The sequence below is a fragment of the Urtica dioica genome, chromosome 1 (genome assembly GCF_054948205.1).
Source record: "Urtica dioica subsp. dioica isolate 48M chromosome 1, U.dioica_male_clone48M_v1_H2, whole genome shotgun sequence".
In the NCBI taxonomy this organism is placed as follows: Eukaryota; Viridiplantae; Streptophyta; class Magnoliopsida; order Rosales; family Urticaceae; genus Urtica; species Urtica dioica.
In genome coordinates this window covers 30,676,197-30,693,582 of record NC_142756.1, presented here as the reverse complement: position 1 = coordinate 30,693,582, position 17,386 = coordinate 30,676,197, and the positions used below count along the sequence as shown (strand labels likewise).

General features: G+C 45.3%; 2 protein-coding genes across 2 annotated transcripts in view; one reads left to right on the top strand and one right to left on the bottom strand.

Moving 5' to 3' along the window:
- LOC149407877 (uncharacterized) overlaps positions 1 to 6,128 on the top strand; it is a 99,341-nt gene extending 93,213 nt beyond the window's left edge. The window contains exons 2-3 of the mRNA XM_089622394.1: positions 4,480 to 4,868; positions 6,030 to 6,128. Of these exons, the coding sequence (XP_089478520.1) occupies positions 4,480 to 4,868; positions 6,030 to 6,128 (488 nt within the window). The remainder of the gene's footprint in view (positions 1 to 4,479; positions 4,869 to 6,029) is intronic.
- A 1,674-nt stretch (positions 6,129 to 7,802) lies between these two features.
- On the bottom strand, positions 7,803 to 16,192 carry LOC149407876 (uncharacterized). Its single transcript, XM_089622389.1, has 7 exons — positions 16,017 to 16,192; positions 10,331 to 12,455; positions 10,164 to 10,228; positions 9,289 to 10,041; positions 8,975 to 9,111; positions 8,105 to 8,632; positions 7,803 to 8,047 (listed from the first exon to the last, which is right to left on the bottom strand). The coding sequence occupies exons 1-7, from the start codon at positions 16,190 to 16,192 to the stop codon at positions 7,803 to 7,805; spliced, it is 4,029 nt and encodes a 1,342-aa protein (XP_089478515.1).
- Positions 16,193 to 17,386: the final 1,194 nt, after the last annotated feature.

The following is a 17,386-nucleotide window of genomic DNA, read 5'->3' as shown; positions in this document are numbered from 1 at the left end:
TTCCTAGCTCAGCAATTTGAAGTGAAAGACCTAGGAAGTCTCAAATACTTTCTAGGTATGGAAGTGGCCAGGTCCTCAAAGGGGATTGCAATCTCACAACGAAAGTACGTGCTCGATCTACTCAAGGATACAGGTCTACTCGGCTGCAGACCTACCTCTACTCCAATTGACCCAAATCATAAGCTCACAATGACGAATGATGATGAGGATCCGGCAGACAAGAAAAGGTATCAAAGGCTGGTTGGGAAATTGATTTACTTGGCTCACACACGGCCAGACATTGCATTTGCAGTGAGCCTTGTAAGTCAACACATGCACAATCCATCCAAGAATCATTTAGAGGCTGTGTATCGCATTCTACACTACCTCAAAGGAAGTCCGGGAAAAGGAGTTTTATTCAAGAAGGATGATGGGAGGCAGATTGAAGTGTTCACAGATGCTGACTATGCCGGGTGTTCAGATGACCGACGATCAACCTCAGCCTATTGTACCTTTGTTTGGGGTAATCTTGTGATGTGGAGAAGTAAGAAGCAAGCTGTTGTGTCTCGAAGTAGTGCAGAGGCAGAGTTCCGAGCTATGGCGCAAGGTATTTGTGAGATCATTTGGATCCGAGGCATCTTAAATGAGCTCCGGGTTAAGTTCACAGCTCCCATGAAGCTGTTTTGTGATAACAAATCTGCCATCAGCATCGCCAACAATCCGGTTCAACATGACCGGACAAAGCATGTGGAGATAGATCGTCACTTTATCAAAGAGAAGCTAGAAAGGGGGGAAATTTGCATGCCATTCGTTCCAACATCAGAGCAGCTAGCAGATGTTCTCACCAAAGGGCTTTACAAAACAAAGTTTGAAGACTTTTTAAGCAAGTTGGGCATGATAGATATCTTTGCACCAACTTGAGGGGGAGTGTTAAAGTATTATGTTAATTCCCTGTATACTCTCCAGAATAGTCTAATTAACGTGTAACATTGTTAAAAGGCCCATTAGGTTGATTGTTAGATGGGCTTTATTTTTCTCCTTGTTAGTTAGAGCTGATTAGTGTGTGGGATTAATTCCCTTAGCTGTACATGTTTTTCTTAGCTCTCCCTAGTTGTCAACATCTGATTATTTGTTTCCTTTTATAGTAGGATTAGGTTTCCTTATTTGTTTATTTCCCTTTCCTTGTAATGTGTATAAATACACGTCTGATGCTAATGAGAAAATATCAATTCCGCACGTCTCTTTATCTCTGTTTTACTTTTACCAGTGCTCAAAAGAAACCGGAGACGACATTTCAGAGAAATCGTGATATCAAGTGCTTCAAGTGCCAGGGAGTTGGTCACTTCGCAAATCAATGCCCGAATAAGAGGAGCATGACGATTCTTCCGACAGGAGAGATGGTTACCGACAATGAAGAGGAAGATCAAGAGTGTACCGGAGAAGAGTCAGACGAGGTAATTGAGGCACCAGCAGAGCTCGTGTTGGTCTCTCGACGAACTACTAACGCACAGGTTGTACGAGTTGATGAGGAGCAGCGCGAAAACATCTTTCACACCAGGTGCCATATTGGTGAGAAGGTGTTCAGTGTTATCGTCGATGGAGGGAGTTGTACGAATATAGCCAGCGTTGCTGTAGTTAAGAAGCTTGGACGTTCAACAACAAATCATCCTCGTCCTTACAAGCTTCAGTGGTTTAATGATGGTGAAGAGGTACGTGTCTACAAACAAGTCCTTATCAGTTTTCGGATTGGCAGCTATGAGGACTCGGTGCTCTGTGACATGTCACCAATGGACGCGGGGCATATACTTTTGGGGCGGCCGTGGCAATTCAATCGGAGGGTGACTCATGACAGCTACACCAACAAGTACTCCTTCAGGCACAAGAATCGTACCATCACCCTCGCACCCCTTACTCCAAAGCATGTTCATGAAGATCAACTGAAGATGCAACAAGAGAGAGAAAGGTTTAGGGCACTAGAGAAGGGAAAGGAACCAAGGGATGAGGTAAAAACAGAGAGAAAAAAAGAGAGAGTCCCAGAGAGAAAACCCGAGAGAGAAGTGGGGAGTGAAAGAAAAGATGGGGTCATGAAAAACAAAATCGGTGAGAGAAAACAAAACAACTTCTTTGCGGGAAACAGTGATGTGAGGAAAACCTTCTTTGCCAAACAGCCGATGATTTTACTTGTGTACAAGGAGGCTGCCTTATTCACTAACCAACATGGCGAGGTCCTACCTACTGCCATTGTTTCTCTTTTGCAGGAGTTCAAGGACGTTATTGTTCGAGACATGCCAACAGGACTACCACCGATTCGAGGGATTGAGCACCAGATTTACCTTGTACCCGGGGCCTCGCTTCCAAACAGACCGGCCTACCGAACCAACCCTGAGGAAACGAAGGAGTTGCAACGGCAAGTCGAGGAACTTTTGTCAAAGGGGTACATTAGAGAGAGCATGAGCCCTTGCGCCGTATCAGTTCTATTGGTTCCAAAGAAGGATGGGTCCTAGAGGATGTGCGTGGATTGCCGAGCCATCAACAACATCACGGTCAGGTATCGATTTCCCATTCCTAGATTGGATGATATGCTAGACGAATTACATGGTGCTTGTATTTTCTCTAAGATTGACTTAAAGAGTGGGTACCACCAAATTAGAATGAAAGAGGGGGATGAATGGAAAACCGCTATTAAAACTAAACTTGGGTTGTATGAATGGTTAGTGATGCCTTTTGGTTTGACTAATGCACCTAGCACATTTATGCGACTTATGAATCATGTTTTGCGTTCGTTCATTGGTAAATTTGTGGTGGTATACTTTGATGATATTTTGATTTATAGCAAGACCCAAGATGATCATGTCTTACACTTGCGTGAGGTTTTTATTGTACTAAAACGTGAACAATTATTTGCTAACCTTGACAAGTGCACCTTTTGCACCGATCACGTTGTTTTCTTGGGTTTTGTTGTAAGTTCTAAAGGAGTGCAAGTAGATGAGGAAAAGGTGAAAGCTATTCAAGAGTGGCCGACCCCGACAAATGCAGCACAAGTACGGAGTTTTCATTGCTTAGCGAGCTTTTATAGGCGCTTTGTCAGAGATTTTAGCACGATCGCTGCCCCGCTCACGGAGGTGATGAAGAAACATGTGGCGTTCGCATGGGGGCAAGCACAAGAGGAGGCGTTCACCGCAATCAAAGGAAAATTAGTCAACCCTCCTTGTCTCGCATTACCTAACTTCGATAAACCATTCGAGGTTGAGTGTGATGTGTCCGGCGTGGGAATCGGAGCAGTTCTCATGCAATATCGACGGCCAATTACGTATTTTAGCGAAAAATTGAGTGGGGCCACCCTTAATTACGCCACTTACGACAAGGAGATGTACGCATTGATTCGAGCTTTAGAGACTTGGCAGCACTACCTTTTGCCAAGAGAGTTCGTGGTCCACACCGACCATGAGTCACTCAAGTACTTGAAGGGACAACAAAAACTAACGGCATGCGCAATGGATGGAGTTCATCGAGCCATTTCCTTATGTCATCAAGTACAAACAAGGTAAGGAGAATGTGGTAGCCGATGCCCTTTCTCGAAGGTATGTGTTACTTTCCACTTTAGATACTAAACTGCTTGGTTTTGAACATATCAAAGAGTTGTATCCAGAAGACCGAGAGTTTAGTGAGATATTTACGAAGTGTGAGAAGATGGCATCGGGAGATTACTTTAGGCATGATGGATTTTTGTTCAGGCTTGGTAGACTTTGTGTGCCTAGTTGTTCTCTTCGGGAGTTGTTAGTTAGGGAAGCTCATGGTGGGGGCCTTCTGGGACATTTTGGGATAGCAAAAACTCTAGGAGTGATCCAAGAGCACTTTTATTGGCCTCGCATGAAGCATGATGTTGAGAGGATCTGTGGTAATTGTGTCACATGTAGGAAAGCTAAGTCGAAAGTTCAATCACACGGTATGTACCTTTGCCTATTCCTAGCTCACCTTGGGTAGATATATCTATGGATTTTTTGTTAGGCTTGCCTAGGACTAAGCGAGGTCGTGATTCTGTTTTTGTAGTGGTTGATAGGTTTTCAAAGATGGCACATTTTATCCCTTGTCGCAAAACCGATGATGCTTCTAATGTTGCTGATTTGTTCTTTCGAGAGATTGTTAGGTTGCATGGCATGCCTAGGACGATTGTCTCGGATAGGGATACCAAGTTCTTAAGTTACTTTTGGAAGACCTTATGGGCTAAGTTGGGTACTAGGTTGTTGTTTTCGACTACTTGTCACCCCCAAACTGATGGTCAGACCGAAGTAGTTAATAAGACCTTGTCGACTTTATTGAGGGCAATAATTAAAAAGAATATCAAACCTTGGGAAGATTGTCTACCACATGTTGAGTTTGCTTATAACCGCGCTATTCATTCATCTACTAAGTTCTCACCCTTTGAGATTGTCTATGGTTTTAACCCAGTAACGCCGTTGGATTTATCTCCTATTCCTATGTCTGAGCATGTGAATTTAGATGGTGAACAGAAAGCAAAGCTTGTTAAGCAGCTTCACGAGAGGGCACGACTCAACATTGAGCGAAGAACGGAGCAGTATGCGCAGCAAGCCAACAAGGGCCGCAAGAGAGTGATTTTCGAACCCGGTGATTGGGTGTGGCTACATATGCGCAAGGAGCGTTTTCCGGAGCAACGCAAGTCCAAACTACAGCCGCGTGGCGATGGACCATTCCAAGTTATTCACAGGAACAACGATAATGCCTACAAATTGGATCTTCCAGGTGAGTATAATGTTAGTGCTACATTCCATGTGACTGACTTATCTCCTTTTGATGCAGATCATGATTTGAGGGCAAATCCATTTCAAGACGAGGGGAATGATGAGGACATGCCCCAAAAGGAGCTGCAAGCAAAATACCAAGTGCCGGAAGGACCCGTGACGAGGGCTCGAGCGAGGAGATTCAAGGAGGAGCTTAAAAATCTGATCATCAAGCTCCACGATGAAGAAGGGGACAAGCTCGCAAAGGAGAGAATTCAAGGAAGCCAAGAAACACCAATGAAGAATGTTATTTGGGCTGAATTGAATTAGTCGGACTATTCCTACTTTTCAATTGCAGTTTGTGTTATTTGGGCCAAGACATGTTATTTAAAACGCCCATATATGTTTGTATTGGGCTGGTCCTTTGTTTTATGCTTATTAGTACTTAAATAAGGCTAAATGGGCTTATTAGGTTATGGGGCCCATGGAGCTACGAATTTGACCTTTGTAAAACTCTATAAATTAAGCCTTTAGGCTGAATGGAAGACACAATTTGAGTTCGAGTTAAACACTTTTCTGTGAGGATTTTCATTCTCTCTTTGGTTCGTTTAGAACTATTCGAGTCTCTTACAAAGTGGTGCGTGTAGGAGTTCAAGACCGACTCATCAGACGGCCATTCGCATCCGTCCGTGGCGTCATTCGATCCACCTTCGTTCCTAAATTGTAGATGATCCGTCGCTGTGCTATTGGGGTATCGGGTCTCGGAACTTAGTCGGCCGAGGTTCGTATCAGGCAAGCACCGCGCGATCACACAAAAAAAAAATTGGGTAACGGAGATAACTTTGAAATGAAGTTTCCTTAAACACCCTACCGAAAGAACTTAAAGTTCATCGCCAGGAACCTCCTGAACGATGAACTTGAGGGCTAATGTTATCGGTCGTTTTCGGAAAACTCGGAACGCCGAGAAGACGCACCACTAAAGGGGGCAATGGTCAGGCCGGAGGTCCTGAAGAGTGGCAAGCCTTCCCTCACGAATCGCCGGCAAATCATTCCGCCGAAACTATCAGTCCTTCGAGTCGAGCTTCCCTCATCGAGTCGAGTCGCTCTCCTCAAGTCGAGCCTCGCTCCTTGAGACGAGGCGACCTCCTTGAGTCGTGTTTCGCTCCTCGGGCGGAACCACGGGATATTCTTTTCAAGTCGAGCCTCGAGCCGATCTCCTCAGGTTGAGCATTGCTCCTCGAGTCGAGCCTAGAGTCATGCTCCTCGACTCAAATCTCGTTCGTCGGATAGATACTTTCGTATCTCGTGCAGCAAGCGCGAAATGCGAAGCCCAAGACGGTCCAACGGGCCCAATGGAACAAAGGCCGTGGGGACCAACAAAAAATTCAGGCAGGAACATGCCACGCGTAGGGCAGCGCATCCTGCACGCCGCAGGTCGTGCGCCGCGCGCCGCGCGCACGAGGCATGCGTCGCGCGCCGTGCGCCGCGCGCACGTAGGCTGCGCGCCTCCGCTTGATGGCGTGCACGCCCCTAGTCCCACATGGACAATAAAGGATCCTTCTAAGGCCCTCAAACACCTATAAATACACCTCTCATTGGGGGGAAAGAAATCCCATTAATTCCTATCGATACGCTCGAAGTCTCGCTCTCCTCTGCTTCTCTTGATGCCACTTTTGGCCTGAAGCACTCCTACAAGTCTCTCTCGTTCTCAGAGGTTCTGTAGCACTCTCGGGGACTCCCGGACATCGCTCCCTCTAATCGAACGCCCCCTAGTGCCCAGGCACGCTCTTAGGGTTCTCCGCTGAGAATCCCTTACGCGTCTACCACGCTAGACGCGCCCGCGATCTCTGAAGTTTTGAGACGTTGCCGAGGACTTCTCTGCGTTCCGTCTCCTTCGTCGAGCAGGCCTCTCTCACAGGCTCCACGCCTCATACTGCGTCTCATACGCCCTGAGCTACGTTCTGACCTGATCCCACACACAGGTACGTAGGCAGCCTACAACACAAAGGCACAGTCACTCCTCATCCTCACATCAATGAACCTATTGCAGATGCTTGGATTGGACCATCTCTCACAAGTGTCTTAATCCTGTCTAGACTGATATGACCAAGTCTTAAGTGCCAGAGATATGGTGATTTTATTAGATCAAAGGAATCAGAAAGTTTAATCCTCTTTGGCTCCCGAACTAGATCGTTATCTATTTCAGTGTCTAAACGCGAAGGTTAGGTGGATAAATGTAAAAGAGAGCATTCTTCATACATGCATCAGTGACGGACGATTTATTGGAAAGAGAAATTCGAATTCCATTCTTAATAAACTTTAAACAATAATCTTGCTCACAAAGACGAGCAACAGATATCAAGTTTTTTCCAAAGGAAAGAACAAAATAAACATTATTCAAATTTAAAGTTCGATCTTCAAAAGATAGCTTCACTGATCCGTCGACCTTTGCTAACACTGATGATGTGAACCTCGCTGCCTTTGCGATGAACGAAGCTCAAATCGTTGCGAAATTACGTGGGTTGCCTCAATAAGTCTTTGCTTCAATTTGGATGAAGGTTTGCTGTTTTGTTGTTGTAGGGAATTTTTGGTGGTTTTTGGATAGGTTGAAAGGAAGGGTCGGTTTTGTGTTTTGGGTGGAGTGATAATCGCCACAATAGTTTGTAATTTGAACTATTGATAAGATTTGGGGGGAATGAAAGACGCCACAATAGTCTATGGAATGAAACTATTGATAAGTCTAGAACTCGAAGAACGCCACAAAGCTATTTGCCTTGATATGTTCAACGATTTAGAACCTAAGAAATTAGAGAGTATTTTCTCACAAAAGTGTTTTCAGAAATGTTGATTGATTTTCATTCAGATTGAGTTGCCTATAAATACAACTTCAAATGATGGTTACAAGCATGCCAAAAGACATAATTAAAACTTTAAACACTAACATAAATTCAAGGAAATGAAAAGTTTTGTAAGTGAAAAGTCTTTGAAAATGAAAAGACTTGTGGAAAATAAAAAGTCTTCTTGTAATGGACGTCCAAATGAAGAAGTTGGCTGATTGTGTTGATTTGTGGACCTGGATGAACTTCAAATTGGGCTGTCCAAGACTTCATTTTGGGCTGAAATGATGTTGAGTATTTTTGGCTCATCAAAGTCAATGCCTTGAGCTTGGAACTTGCTGAGTAGAATGGATACGTCCTCTTTGACTCTCTTTGCTCGGGCTCGCGTCAATGGGCCATCCGAAGTATCAATGTTTGTGCGAGGCTGATTGTTATTGGTGATGTCCTCATCATTGCCCCCCAGTTGGAAAGGATTTGCCCTCAAATCCGAATCTGCATAAAAAGGAGACAAATCAGTGACATTGAAAGTAGCACTAACATTGTACTTACCTTGTAGATCGAGTTTGTAAGCGTTGTCATTGATTTTGGAGACCACTTGGAATGGAACATCGCCACGTGGAAGTAATTTTGATTTGCGTTGTTGTGGAAAACGCAAATTGCGCAAGTGAACCCAAACCCAATCGCCGGGCTGAAATATGACTTTGGTGCGCCCTTTGTTCGCATGTTTCACGTATTGGTCATTGCGGCGTTCAATGTTGAGCCGAACTTCCTCGTGGAGGGATTGTACAAATGCTGCCTTTTGTTCGCCGTCAAGATTAACCTGTTCAGAATTAGGCAGAGGGAGTAAATCCAAAGGCGTAATAGGATTGAAACCATAAACAATTTCAAAAGGGGAAAATTGGGTGGCTGAATGCTTGATGTGGTTGTATGCAAATTCGACATGCGGTAAACACTCTTCCCATGACGTGATGTGTTTCTTGATTATGGCACGCAACAAAGTGGACAAGGTTCGATTCACAACTTCAGTTTGTCCATCTGTTTGTGGATGACAAGTGGTGGAGAAGAGCAATTGAGTACCTAATTTGGACCACAATGTCTTCCAAAAATAACTGAGAAATTTCATATCCCTGTCAGAAACAATTGTGTTAGGCATGCCATGTAAACGAACAATTTCACGAAAGAATAATGTAGCAATGTTTGAAGCGTCATTTGTTTTTTTGCATGGAATGAAATGGGCCATTTTGGAAAATCTGTCAACAACAACAAACACAGAATCATTGCCCTTTTTAGACCTTGGCAACCCTAAAACAAAATCCATGGATAAATCAGTCCAAGGCGAGTGAGGGACGGGAAGTGGAGTGTACAAACCATGAGGGTGACTTTTTGACTTGGCTTTTTTACAAACAATGCAGCGATTACAGATTTTCTCAACATCTTTTTTAAGCTTTGGCCAATAAAAATGTGCTTTTATGATATGCAAAGTTTTAGCAACACCAAAATGTCCCATTAAACCACCACTATGCGCCTCTCGAACAAGTAATTCACGAATAGAACAACTAGGTAAACACAGTTTGGTTTTATGAAACAAATATCCATCATGCATGTAAAAGTCACCGAAAGCCTTTTTGTTGCAATTTTCAAAAATCACTCCAAAATCCGAATCATTTTTGTACAAGTCTTTGATCATTTCAAAACCCAACAAGTGCGCAGTCAAAGATGAAAGCAAGACATACCTTCGAGAAAGGGCGTCGGCTACCACATTCTCCTTACCTGATTTGTACCGAATGACATATGGAAAAGGTTCGAGAAACTCCATCCACGTCGCGTGTCGTTTGTTCAGCTTGTGTTGTCCTTTGAGATACTTCAAGGATTCATGGTCGGTGTGGATGACGAACTCTTTGGGAAGGAGGTAGTGCTGCCATGTTTCTAAGGCGCGGATGAGTGCGTATAGCTCCTTGTCGTATGTTGGGTAATTTAGCGATGCGCCTTTCATTTTTTCGCTAAAATATGCCAAAGGACGGCCGTCTTGCATGAGGACAGCTCCTATTCCGATTCCCGAAGCGTCGCACTGAATCTCGAAAGGTTTGTCAAAGTTTGGTAGCGATAAGAGAGGAGGATTGATGAGCCGCTCTTTCAAGGTGTGGAAGGCCTCTTCTTGCTCGTATCCCCATTTAAAACTAACATCTTTCTTTATAAGCTCAGTCAAGGGGGCTGCGATGGTGCTGAAGTTTGGGACAAAACGGCGGTAAAACCCAGCGAGGCCATGGAAGCTTCGTATCTGTCCCACGGTTGTTGGTGTCGGCCAATCTTGTATTGCTTTAACCTTGGTGGTATCCACAGAGATTCCCTTTGCGCTGACTACAAAACCAAGAAACACAACTTTGTCCGTGCAAAATGAACACTTGGACAAGTTAGCATACAATTTTTCTTTGCGCAAAACCTCAAAAACCATGTTTAAGTGAATCATATGGTCATTTAAATTCAGACTATAAATCAATATGTCATCAAAATAAACAACCACAAAGTGTCCAATGAAAGGTCGTAAAACTGATTCATCAAGCGCATGAACGTACTTGGAGCATTAGTTAAACCAAAGGGCATGACTAACCACTCATATAAACCGTGTTTTGTTTTGAAAGCCGTTTTCCATTCATCACCTTCTTTCATTCTAATCTAATGATAACCGCTTCGCAAATCGATTTTTGTAAAAACACATGCACCATGTAATTCGTCAAGCATATCATCCAAACGGGGAATGGGAAAACGATACTTTACCGTGATGTAATTGATGGAACGGCAATCTACACACATGCGCCAAGTGCCGTCTTTTTTTGGTACGAGCAGAACGGGAACAGCGCACGGGCTTAAACTCTCACGGATGTACCCTTTGGCCAGGAGCTCGTCAATTTGTCGTTGGAGCTCTTTTGTCTCGGTTGGGTTGACTCGGTATGCTGGTCTATTGGGGAGGGCGGCGCCTGGTACTAAGTCTATTTGATGTTCGATGCCTCGGAGTGGTGGCAAACCGGCGGGAACATCTTTTGGAAACACGTCCGCAAAATCCTGTAATAACTCAACAATACCACTTGGCAAATTTTTTTCAATCTGGTCAGTAAAAAGCAGGTTCCCTTTGTAGAGGAACATCAGAACAGATTTTTTTTGAAAAATTGCCTTTTTAACCTTGCTTGCACTCACTAGAAAATTTTGTTTTCTCTCAATGGTTTTGGCCAGAGTTTGATTGGCTTTTTCTTTGGTACTCTCGGCCTGTTTGGGAGTGTGGGCTAGCTTTTCAATTTGGTTGGCATTTTGGTGGAGGTGAGCTTGATCTTTTAGGACTTGGGAAGGAGAGAGTGGGGAAAGAATGACCTGGTGGTTTTTGTACATGAACTTGTATTTGTTGGAGTGGCCATCGTGAATAACGCGGCGGTCGAATTGCCAAGGCCGACCGAGGAGGATGTGGCATGCCTCCATTGGTGCAACGTCGCATAAAACCTCATCCTCGTTTTTGCCAATCTTGAAAGGAACAAGGACCTGTTCGGCGACACGAACTTCACCACTGTCGTTCAGCCAATGTAGCTTGTAAGGATGGGGGTGTTTCGTCGTTGTCAAGGACAGCTTGTGGACAAGTATGGTGCTGGCGACGTTAGTGCAGCTGCCGCTATCGATAATAAGGCTGCAAACTTTGCCGAGGGTGTGGCAGCGCGTGTGAAATATTGTGTCTCGCTGCGCTTGGTCGTCGTCGTCTTTCGCAGACACACTAAGCAACCTTCTGGTGACCAAGGTGAGGTGTTCATCTTCAACGCCATTGTTGTCGTAGATTGGTGCATCGTAGTCGGCGAAGTGGTGCAACTCTGCCTCATCTTCCGTCTCTACGTCGCCATTGTCTCGCAGAATCATGGCTCGCTTGTTAGGGCAGTCAGAAGCAACATGTCCTTTCCCTCGACACTTGAAACACATTATGTCACGGTTACGGGAAGGAGTAGAAGCAGAAACAGGAGACCTGCCTTTGTTCACCGTAGGTGTTGGTTGTGTTTGGGTGGATGTTGGTGGTGTAGAATGTTTGTCATCAGGTTTGGGGAAGGCTGGTTTCCACGGTGTTTTGTTGGGGAAGTGGCTGAACCGAGTTGAAACGGTTTTGAGTTGTTTCTCGACAGCGATTGCCATGTGCACCATATCTTCAATATCAACAAACTGTTGGAGCTCGACTTGGCGCGCGATATCTCTGTTTAGGCCCGTCAAGAAGCGACCCATGGTTGCCTCTGGTTCCTCGTCAACCCCTGTGCGTATGAGAGTAATTTCCAAGTCTTGATAATACTCTTCAACAGTGCGTGACCCTTGGCGTAGACGCTGAAGTCGGTTGAACATATCACGGTAATAGTGGCTGGGAATGAACCGCTTGCGCATGACAATTTTCATCTCGTCCCATGTGTCAATGGGTCGATCTCCGGTGCGTCGCCTACTGATGGACACCTGTTCCCACCAAATTAAGGCATAGTTGCTGAATTCTGTGGCGGCCAGCCTCACCTTTTTCAACTCGGAATAATTGTGGCAGTCAAAGACGAGTTCCATCTTGCGTTCCCACTCAAAGTAAGCGTCGGGATCGTTTTTGCCGTTGAAGGAAGGGACCCGCATTTTAATGCCTCTAAAATCGTCGTCCTCTCGGTGGCGTGGTGGAAAATTATGTCGGCGACGGTTGTCGACGTCCCATGCATCGGCAGGAAAATGGTCATCATCGTTCTCATCAGCGTTCACAAAGTGCCCGCGGCGTGCGTGTGGTAGATTTCGGCGTGGATGCCTCGGTTGTGGTGGGTTGTCTCGACGAGCTTGTTGTGGAGGAAGGGGTTCGTGTGGTTGGTCGTGGAAGGGATTCTCAAACTCAGGTGTTGATACGAACCTCGGCCGACTAAGCTCCGAGACCCGATACCCCAATAGCACAGCGACGGATCGTCTACGTTTTAGGAACGAAGGTGGATCGAATGACGCCACGGACGGATGCGAATGGCCGTCTGATGAGTCGGGCTCGAACTCCTACACGCACCGCTTTGTAAGAGACTCGAATAGTTCTAAACGAACCAAAGAGAGAATGAAAATCCTCACAGAAAAGTGTTTAACTCAAAAATCAGAATTGTGTGTCTTCCATTCAGCCTAAAGGCTTAATTTATAGAGTTTACAAAGGTCAAATTCGCAGCTCCATGGGCCCCATAACCTAATAAGCCCATTTAGCCTTATTTAAGTACTAATAAGCATAAAACAAAGGACCAGCCCAATACAAACCATTATGGGCGTTTTAAATAACATGTCTTGGCCCAAATAACATAAACTGAAAATAGAAAAATAGGAATAGTCTGACTAATTCAATTCAGCCCAAATGACGTTCTTCATTGTTGTTTCTTGGCTTCCTTGAATCCTCTCCTTTGCGAGCTTGTCCCCTTCTTCATCTTGGAGCTTGATGATCAGATTGTTAAGCTCCTCCTTGAATCTCCTCGCTCGAACTCTTGTCACGGGTCCTTCCGGCACTTGGTATTTTGCTTGCGGCTCCTTTTGGGGCATGTCCTCATCATTCCCCTCGTTTTGAAAAGGATTTGCCCTCAAATCATGATTTGCATCAAAAGGAGATAAGTCAGTCACATTGAATGTAGCACTAACATTATACTCACCTGGAAGATCCAATTTGTAGGCATTATCGTTGATCCTGCGAATAACTTGGAATGGTCCATCGCCACGCGGCTGTAGTTTGGACTTGCGTTGCTCAGGAAAACGCTCCTTGCGCATATGTAACCAGACCCAATCACCTGGTTCGAAAATCACTCTCTTGCGGCCCTTGTTGGCTTGCTGCGCATACTGCTCCGTTCTTCGCTCAATGTTGAGTCGTGCCCTCTCGTGAAGCTGCTTAACAAGCTTTGCTTTCTGTTCACCATCTAAATTCACATGCTCAGACATAGGAATAGGAGATAAATCCAACGGCGTTAGTGGGTTAAAACCATAGACAATCTCAAAGGGTGAGAACTTAGTAGATGAATGAATAGCGCGGTTATAAGCAAACTCAACATGTGGTAAAAAATCTTCCCAAGTTTTGATATTCTTCTTAATTATTGCCCTCAACAAAGTCGACAAGGTCCTATTGACTACTTCGGTCTGACCATCAGTTTGGGGGTGACAAGTAGTCGAAAACAACAACCTAGTACCCAACTTAGCCCATAAGGTCTTCCAAAAGTAACTTAAGAACTTGGTATCCCTATCCGAGACAATCGTCCTAGGCATGCCATGCAACCTAACAATCTCTCGAAAGAACAGATCAGCAACATTAGAAGCATCATCGGTTTTGTGACATGGGATAAAATGTGCCATCTTTGAAAACCTATCAACCACTACAAAAACAGAATCACGACCCCGCTTAGTCCTAGGCAAGCCTAACACAAAATCCATAGATATATCTACCCAAGGTGAGCTAGGAATAGGCAAAGGTGTATACATACCGTGTGATTGAACTTTCGACTTAGCTTTCCTACATGTGATACAATTACCACAGATCCTCTCAACATCACGCTTCATGCGAAGCCAATAAAAGTGCTCTTGGATCACTCCTAGAGTTTTTGCTATCCCAAAATGTCCCATAAGGCCCCCACCATGAGCTTCCCTAACTAACAACTCCCGAAGAGAACAACTAGGCACACAAAGTCTACCAAGCCTGAACAAAAATCCATCATGCCTAAAGTAATCTCCCGACGCCACCTTCTCAGACTTCGTAAATATCTCACTAAACTCTCGGTCTTCTGGATACAACTCTTTGATATGTTCAAAACCAAGCAGTTTAGCATCTAAAGTGGAAAGTAAGACATACCTTCGAGAAAGGGCATCGGCTACCACATTCTCCTTACCTTGTTTGTACTTGATGACATATGGAAACGGCTCGATGAACTCCATCCATTGCGCATGCCGTTTGTTGAGCTTTTGTTGTCCCTTCAAGTACTTCAGTGACTCATGGTCGGTGTGGACCACGAACTCTCTTGGCAAAAGGTAATGCTGCCAAGTCTCTAAAGCTCGAATCAATGCGTACATCTCCTTGCCGTAAGTGGGGTAATTAAGGGTGGCCCCACTCAATTTTTCGCTAAAATACGCAATCGGCCGTCGATCTTGCATGAGAACTGCTCCGATTCCCACGCCGGATGCATCACACTCAACCTCGAATGGTTTATCGAAGTTAGGTAATGCGAGACAAGGAGGGTTGACTAATTTCCATTTGATTTCGGTGAACGCCTCCTCTTGTGCTTGCCCCCATGCGAACGCCACATTTTTCTTCATCACCTCCGTGAGCGGGGCAGCGATCGTGCTAAAATCTCTGACAAAGCGCCTATAAAAGCTCGCTAAGCCATGAAAACTTCGTACTTGTGCTGCATTTGTCGGCGTCGGCCACTCCTGAATAGCTTTCACCTTTTCCTCATCTACCTGCACTCCTTTTGAACTTACAACAAAACCCAAGAAAACAACGTGATCGGTGCAAAAGGTGCACTTGTCAAGGTTAGCAAATAACTGTTCACGTTTGAGTACAATAAAAACCTCACGCAAGTGTAAGACATGATCATCCAGGGTCTTGCTATAAATCAAAATATCATCAAAGTATACCACCACAAATTTACCAATGAACGAACGCAAAACATGATTCATAAGTCGCATAAATGTGCTAGGTGCATTAGTCAAACCAAAAGGCATCACTAACCATTCATACAACCCAAGTTTAGTTTTAAAAGCGGTTTTCCATTCATCCCTCTCTTTCATTCTAATTTGGTGGTACCCACTCTTTAAGTCAATCTTAGAGAAAACACACGCACCATGTAATTCGTCTAGCATATCATCCAATCTAGGAATGGGAAATCGATACCTGACCGTGATGTTGTTGATGGCTCGGCAATCCACGCACATCCTCTGAGACCCATCCTTCTTTGGAACCAATAGAACTGGTACGGCGCAAGGGCTCATGCTCTCTCTAATGTACCCCTTTGACAAAAGTTCCTCGACTTGCCGTTGCAACTCCTTCGTTTCCTCAGGGTTGGTTCGGTAGGCCGGTCTGTTTGGAAGCGAGGCTCCGGGTACAAGGTCAATCTGGTGCTCAATCCCCCGAATCGATGGTAGTCCTGTTGGCATATCTCGAACAACAACGTCCTTGAACTCCTGCAAAAGAAAAACAATGGCAGTAGGTAGAACCTCGCCATGTTGGTTAGTGAATAAGGCAGCCTCCTTGTACACAAGTAAAATCATCGGCTGTTTGGCAAAGAAGGCTTTCCTCACATCACTCTTGCCCGCAAAGAAGTTGTTTTGTTTTCTCTCACCGATTTTGTTTTTCATGACCCCATCTTTTTTTTCACTCCCCACTTCCCTCTCGGGTTTTCTCTCTGGGACTCTCTCTTTTTTTCTCTCTGTTTTGACCTCATCCCTTGGTTCTTTTCCCTTCTCTAGGGTCCTAAACCTCTCCCTCTCTTGTTGCATCCTCAGTTGATCTTCATGAACTTGCTTTGGAGTAAGGGGTGCGAGGGTGATGGTACGATTCTTGTGCCTGAGGGAGTACTTGTTGGTGTAGCCGTCATGAGTCACCCTCCGGTCGAATTGCCACGGCCGCCCCAAAAGTATATGCCCCGCGTCCATTGGTGCCACGTCACAGAGCACCGAGTCCTCATAGCTGCCAATCTAGAAACTGATAAGGACTTGTTTGTAGACACGTACCTCTTCACCATCATTAAACCACTGAAGCTTGTAAGGACGAGGGTGGTTTGTCGTGGGAAGTCCAAGCTTCTTCACTACAGCAACGCTGGCTATGTTCGTACAACTTCCTCCATCGACGATAACACTGAACACCTTCTCACCAATATGGCACCTGGTGTGAAAGATGTTTTCACGCTGCTCCTCATCATCTCGTACAACCTGCGCGTTCATAGTTCGTCGAGAGACCAACACGAGCTCTGCTGGTGCCTCAATTTCCTCGTCTGACTCTTCTCCGGTACCCTCTTGGTCTTCCTCTTCATCGTCGGTAATCATCTCTCCGGTCGGAAGAATCGTCATGCTCCTCTTATTCGGGCATTGATTCGCGAAGTGACCTACTCCCTGGCACTTGAAGCACTTGATATCACGATTTCGCTGAAATGACGTCTCCGGTTTCTTTTGAGCACTGGGACCAGGATTAGATGTGGTTGGGGCCGTGGAAGTGCTTGGCTTGGCTACGTCCCCTCGTGGTTTGAAACTACTCTTCTCGTCTCGGTTGAAGGTCTTCTTCCATGCAGGTTGTTCTGAGAATCGGTTTCCCCGCATGCTACCCCTCGTCTTGAGCTACTTCTTAATCTTGACGGCCAAGTGAACCAAATCCTCCATCTCGACATAATGCTGCAACTCCACCTTGTCCGCTATGTCAGGGTTCAGCCCGTTGATAAATCTGGCCATGGTAGACTCGCGATCTTCCTCGATGTTTGCTCGGATCATGGCAACCTCCATTTCCCGGTAGTACTCCTCAACACTGCGAGTGCCTTGCCGTAGGCACTGAAGCTTCTGGTAGAGCTCTCGGTAATAGTGGCGAGGCACGAATCTCTTCCTCATGATGGCCTTCATCTCATCCCAAGTCTCTATGGGCTCCTCTCCATCCCGTTGCCTACTCGTCACCAGCTGATCCCACCAAACAATAGCATAATCAGTGAATTCAGCGGCAGCAAGTATTACCTTCTTGCGTTCGGTGTAGTTGTAACAATTGAACACAAACTGGGCTTTGGTCTCCCATTCAAAGTAGGCGTCCGGGTCACTTTTCCCTTGGAATGTTGGAATCTTCTGCTTGATGCCACCAATTCCTCCGTC

Bases quoted from the DNA above. Each gene is read 5' to 3' on its own strand.
- LOC149407876 (XM_089622389.1), bottom strand. From the start codon at position 16,192: ATGGACGCGGGGCATATACTTTTGGGGCGGCCGTGGCAATTCGACCGG. The intron at 12,456-16,016 runs GTTTAGGACCCT...CTCGGAGCTTAG, and splicing joins ATGCAACAAGAGAGGGAGAG to TCGGCCGAGGTTCGTATCAA. The intron at 8,633-8,974 runs GTAATCGCTGCA...GGTCCAAATTAG, and splicing joins AAAAGATGTTGAGAAAATCT to GTACTCAATTGCTCTTCTCC.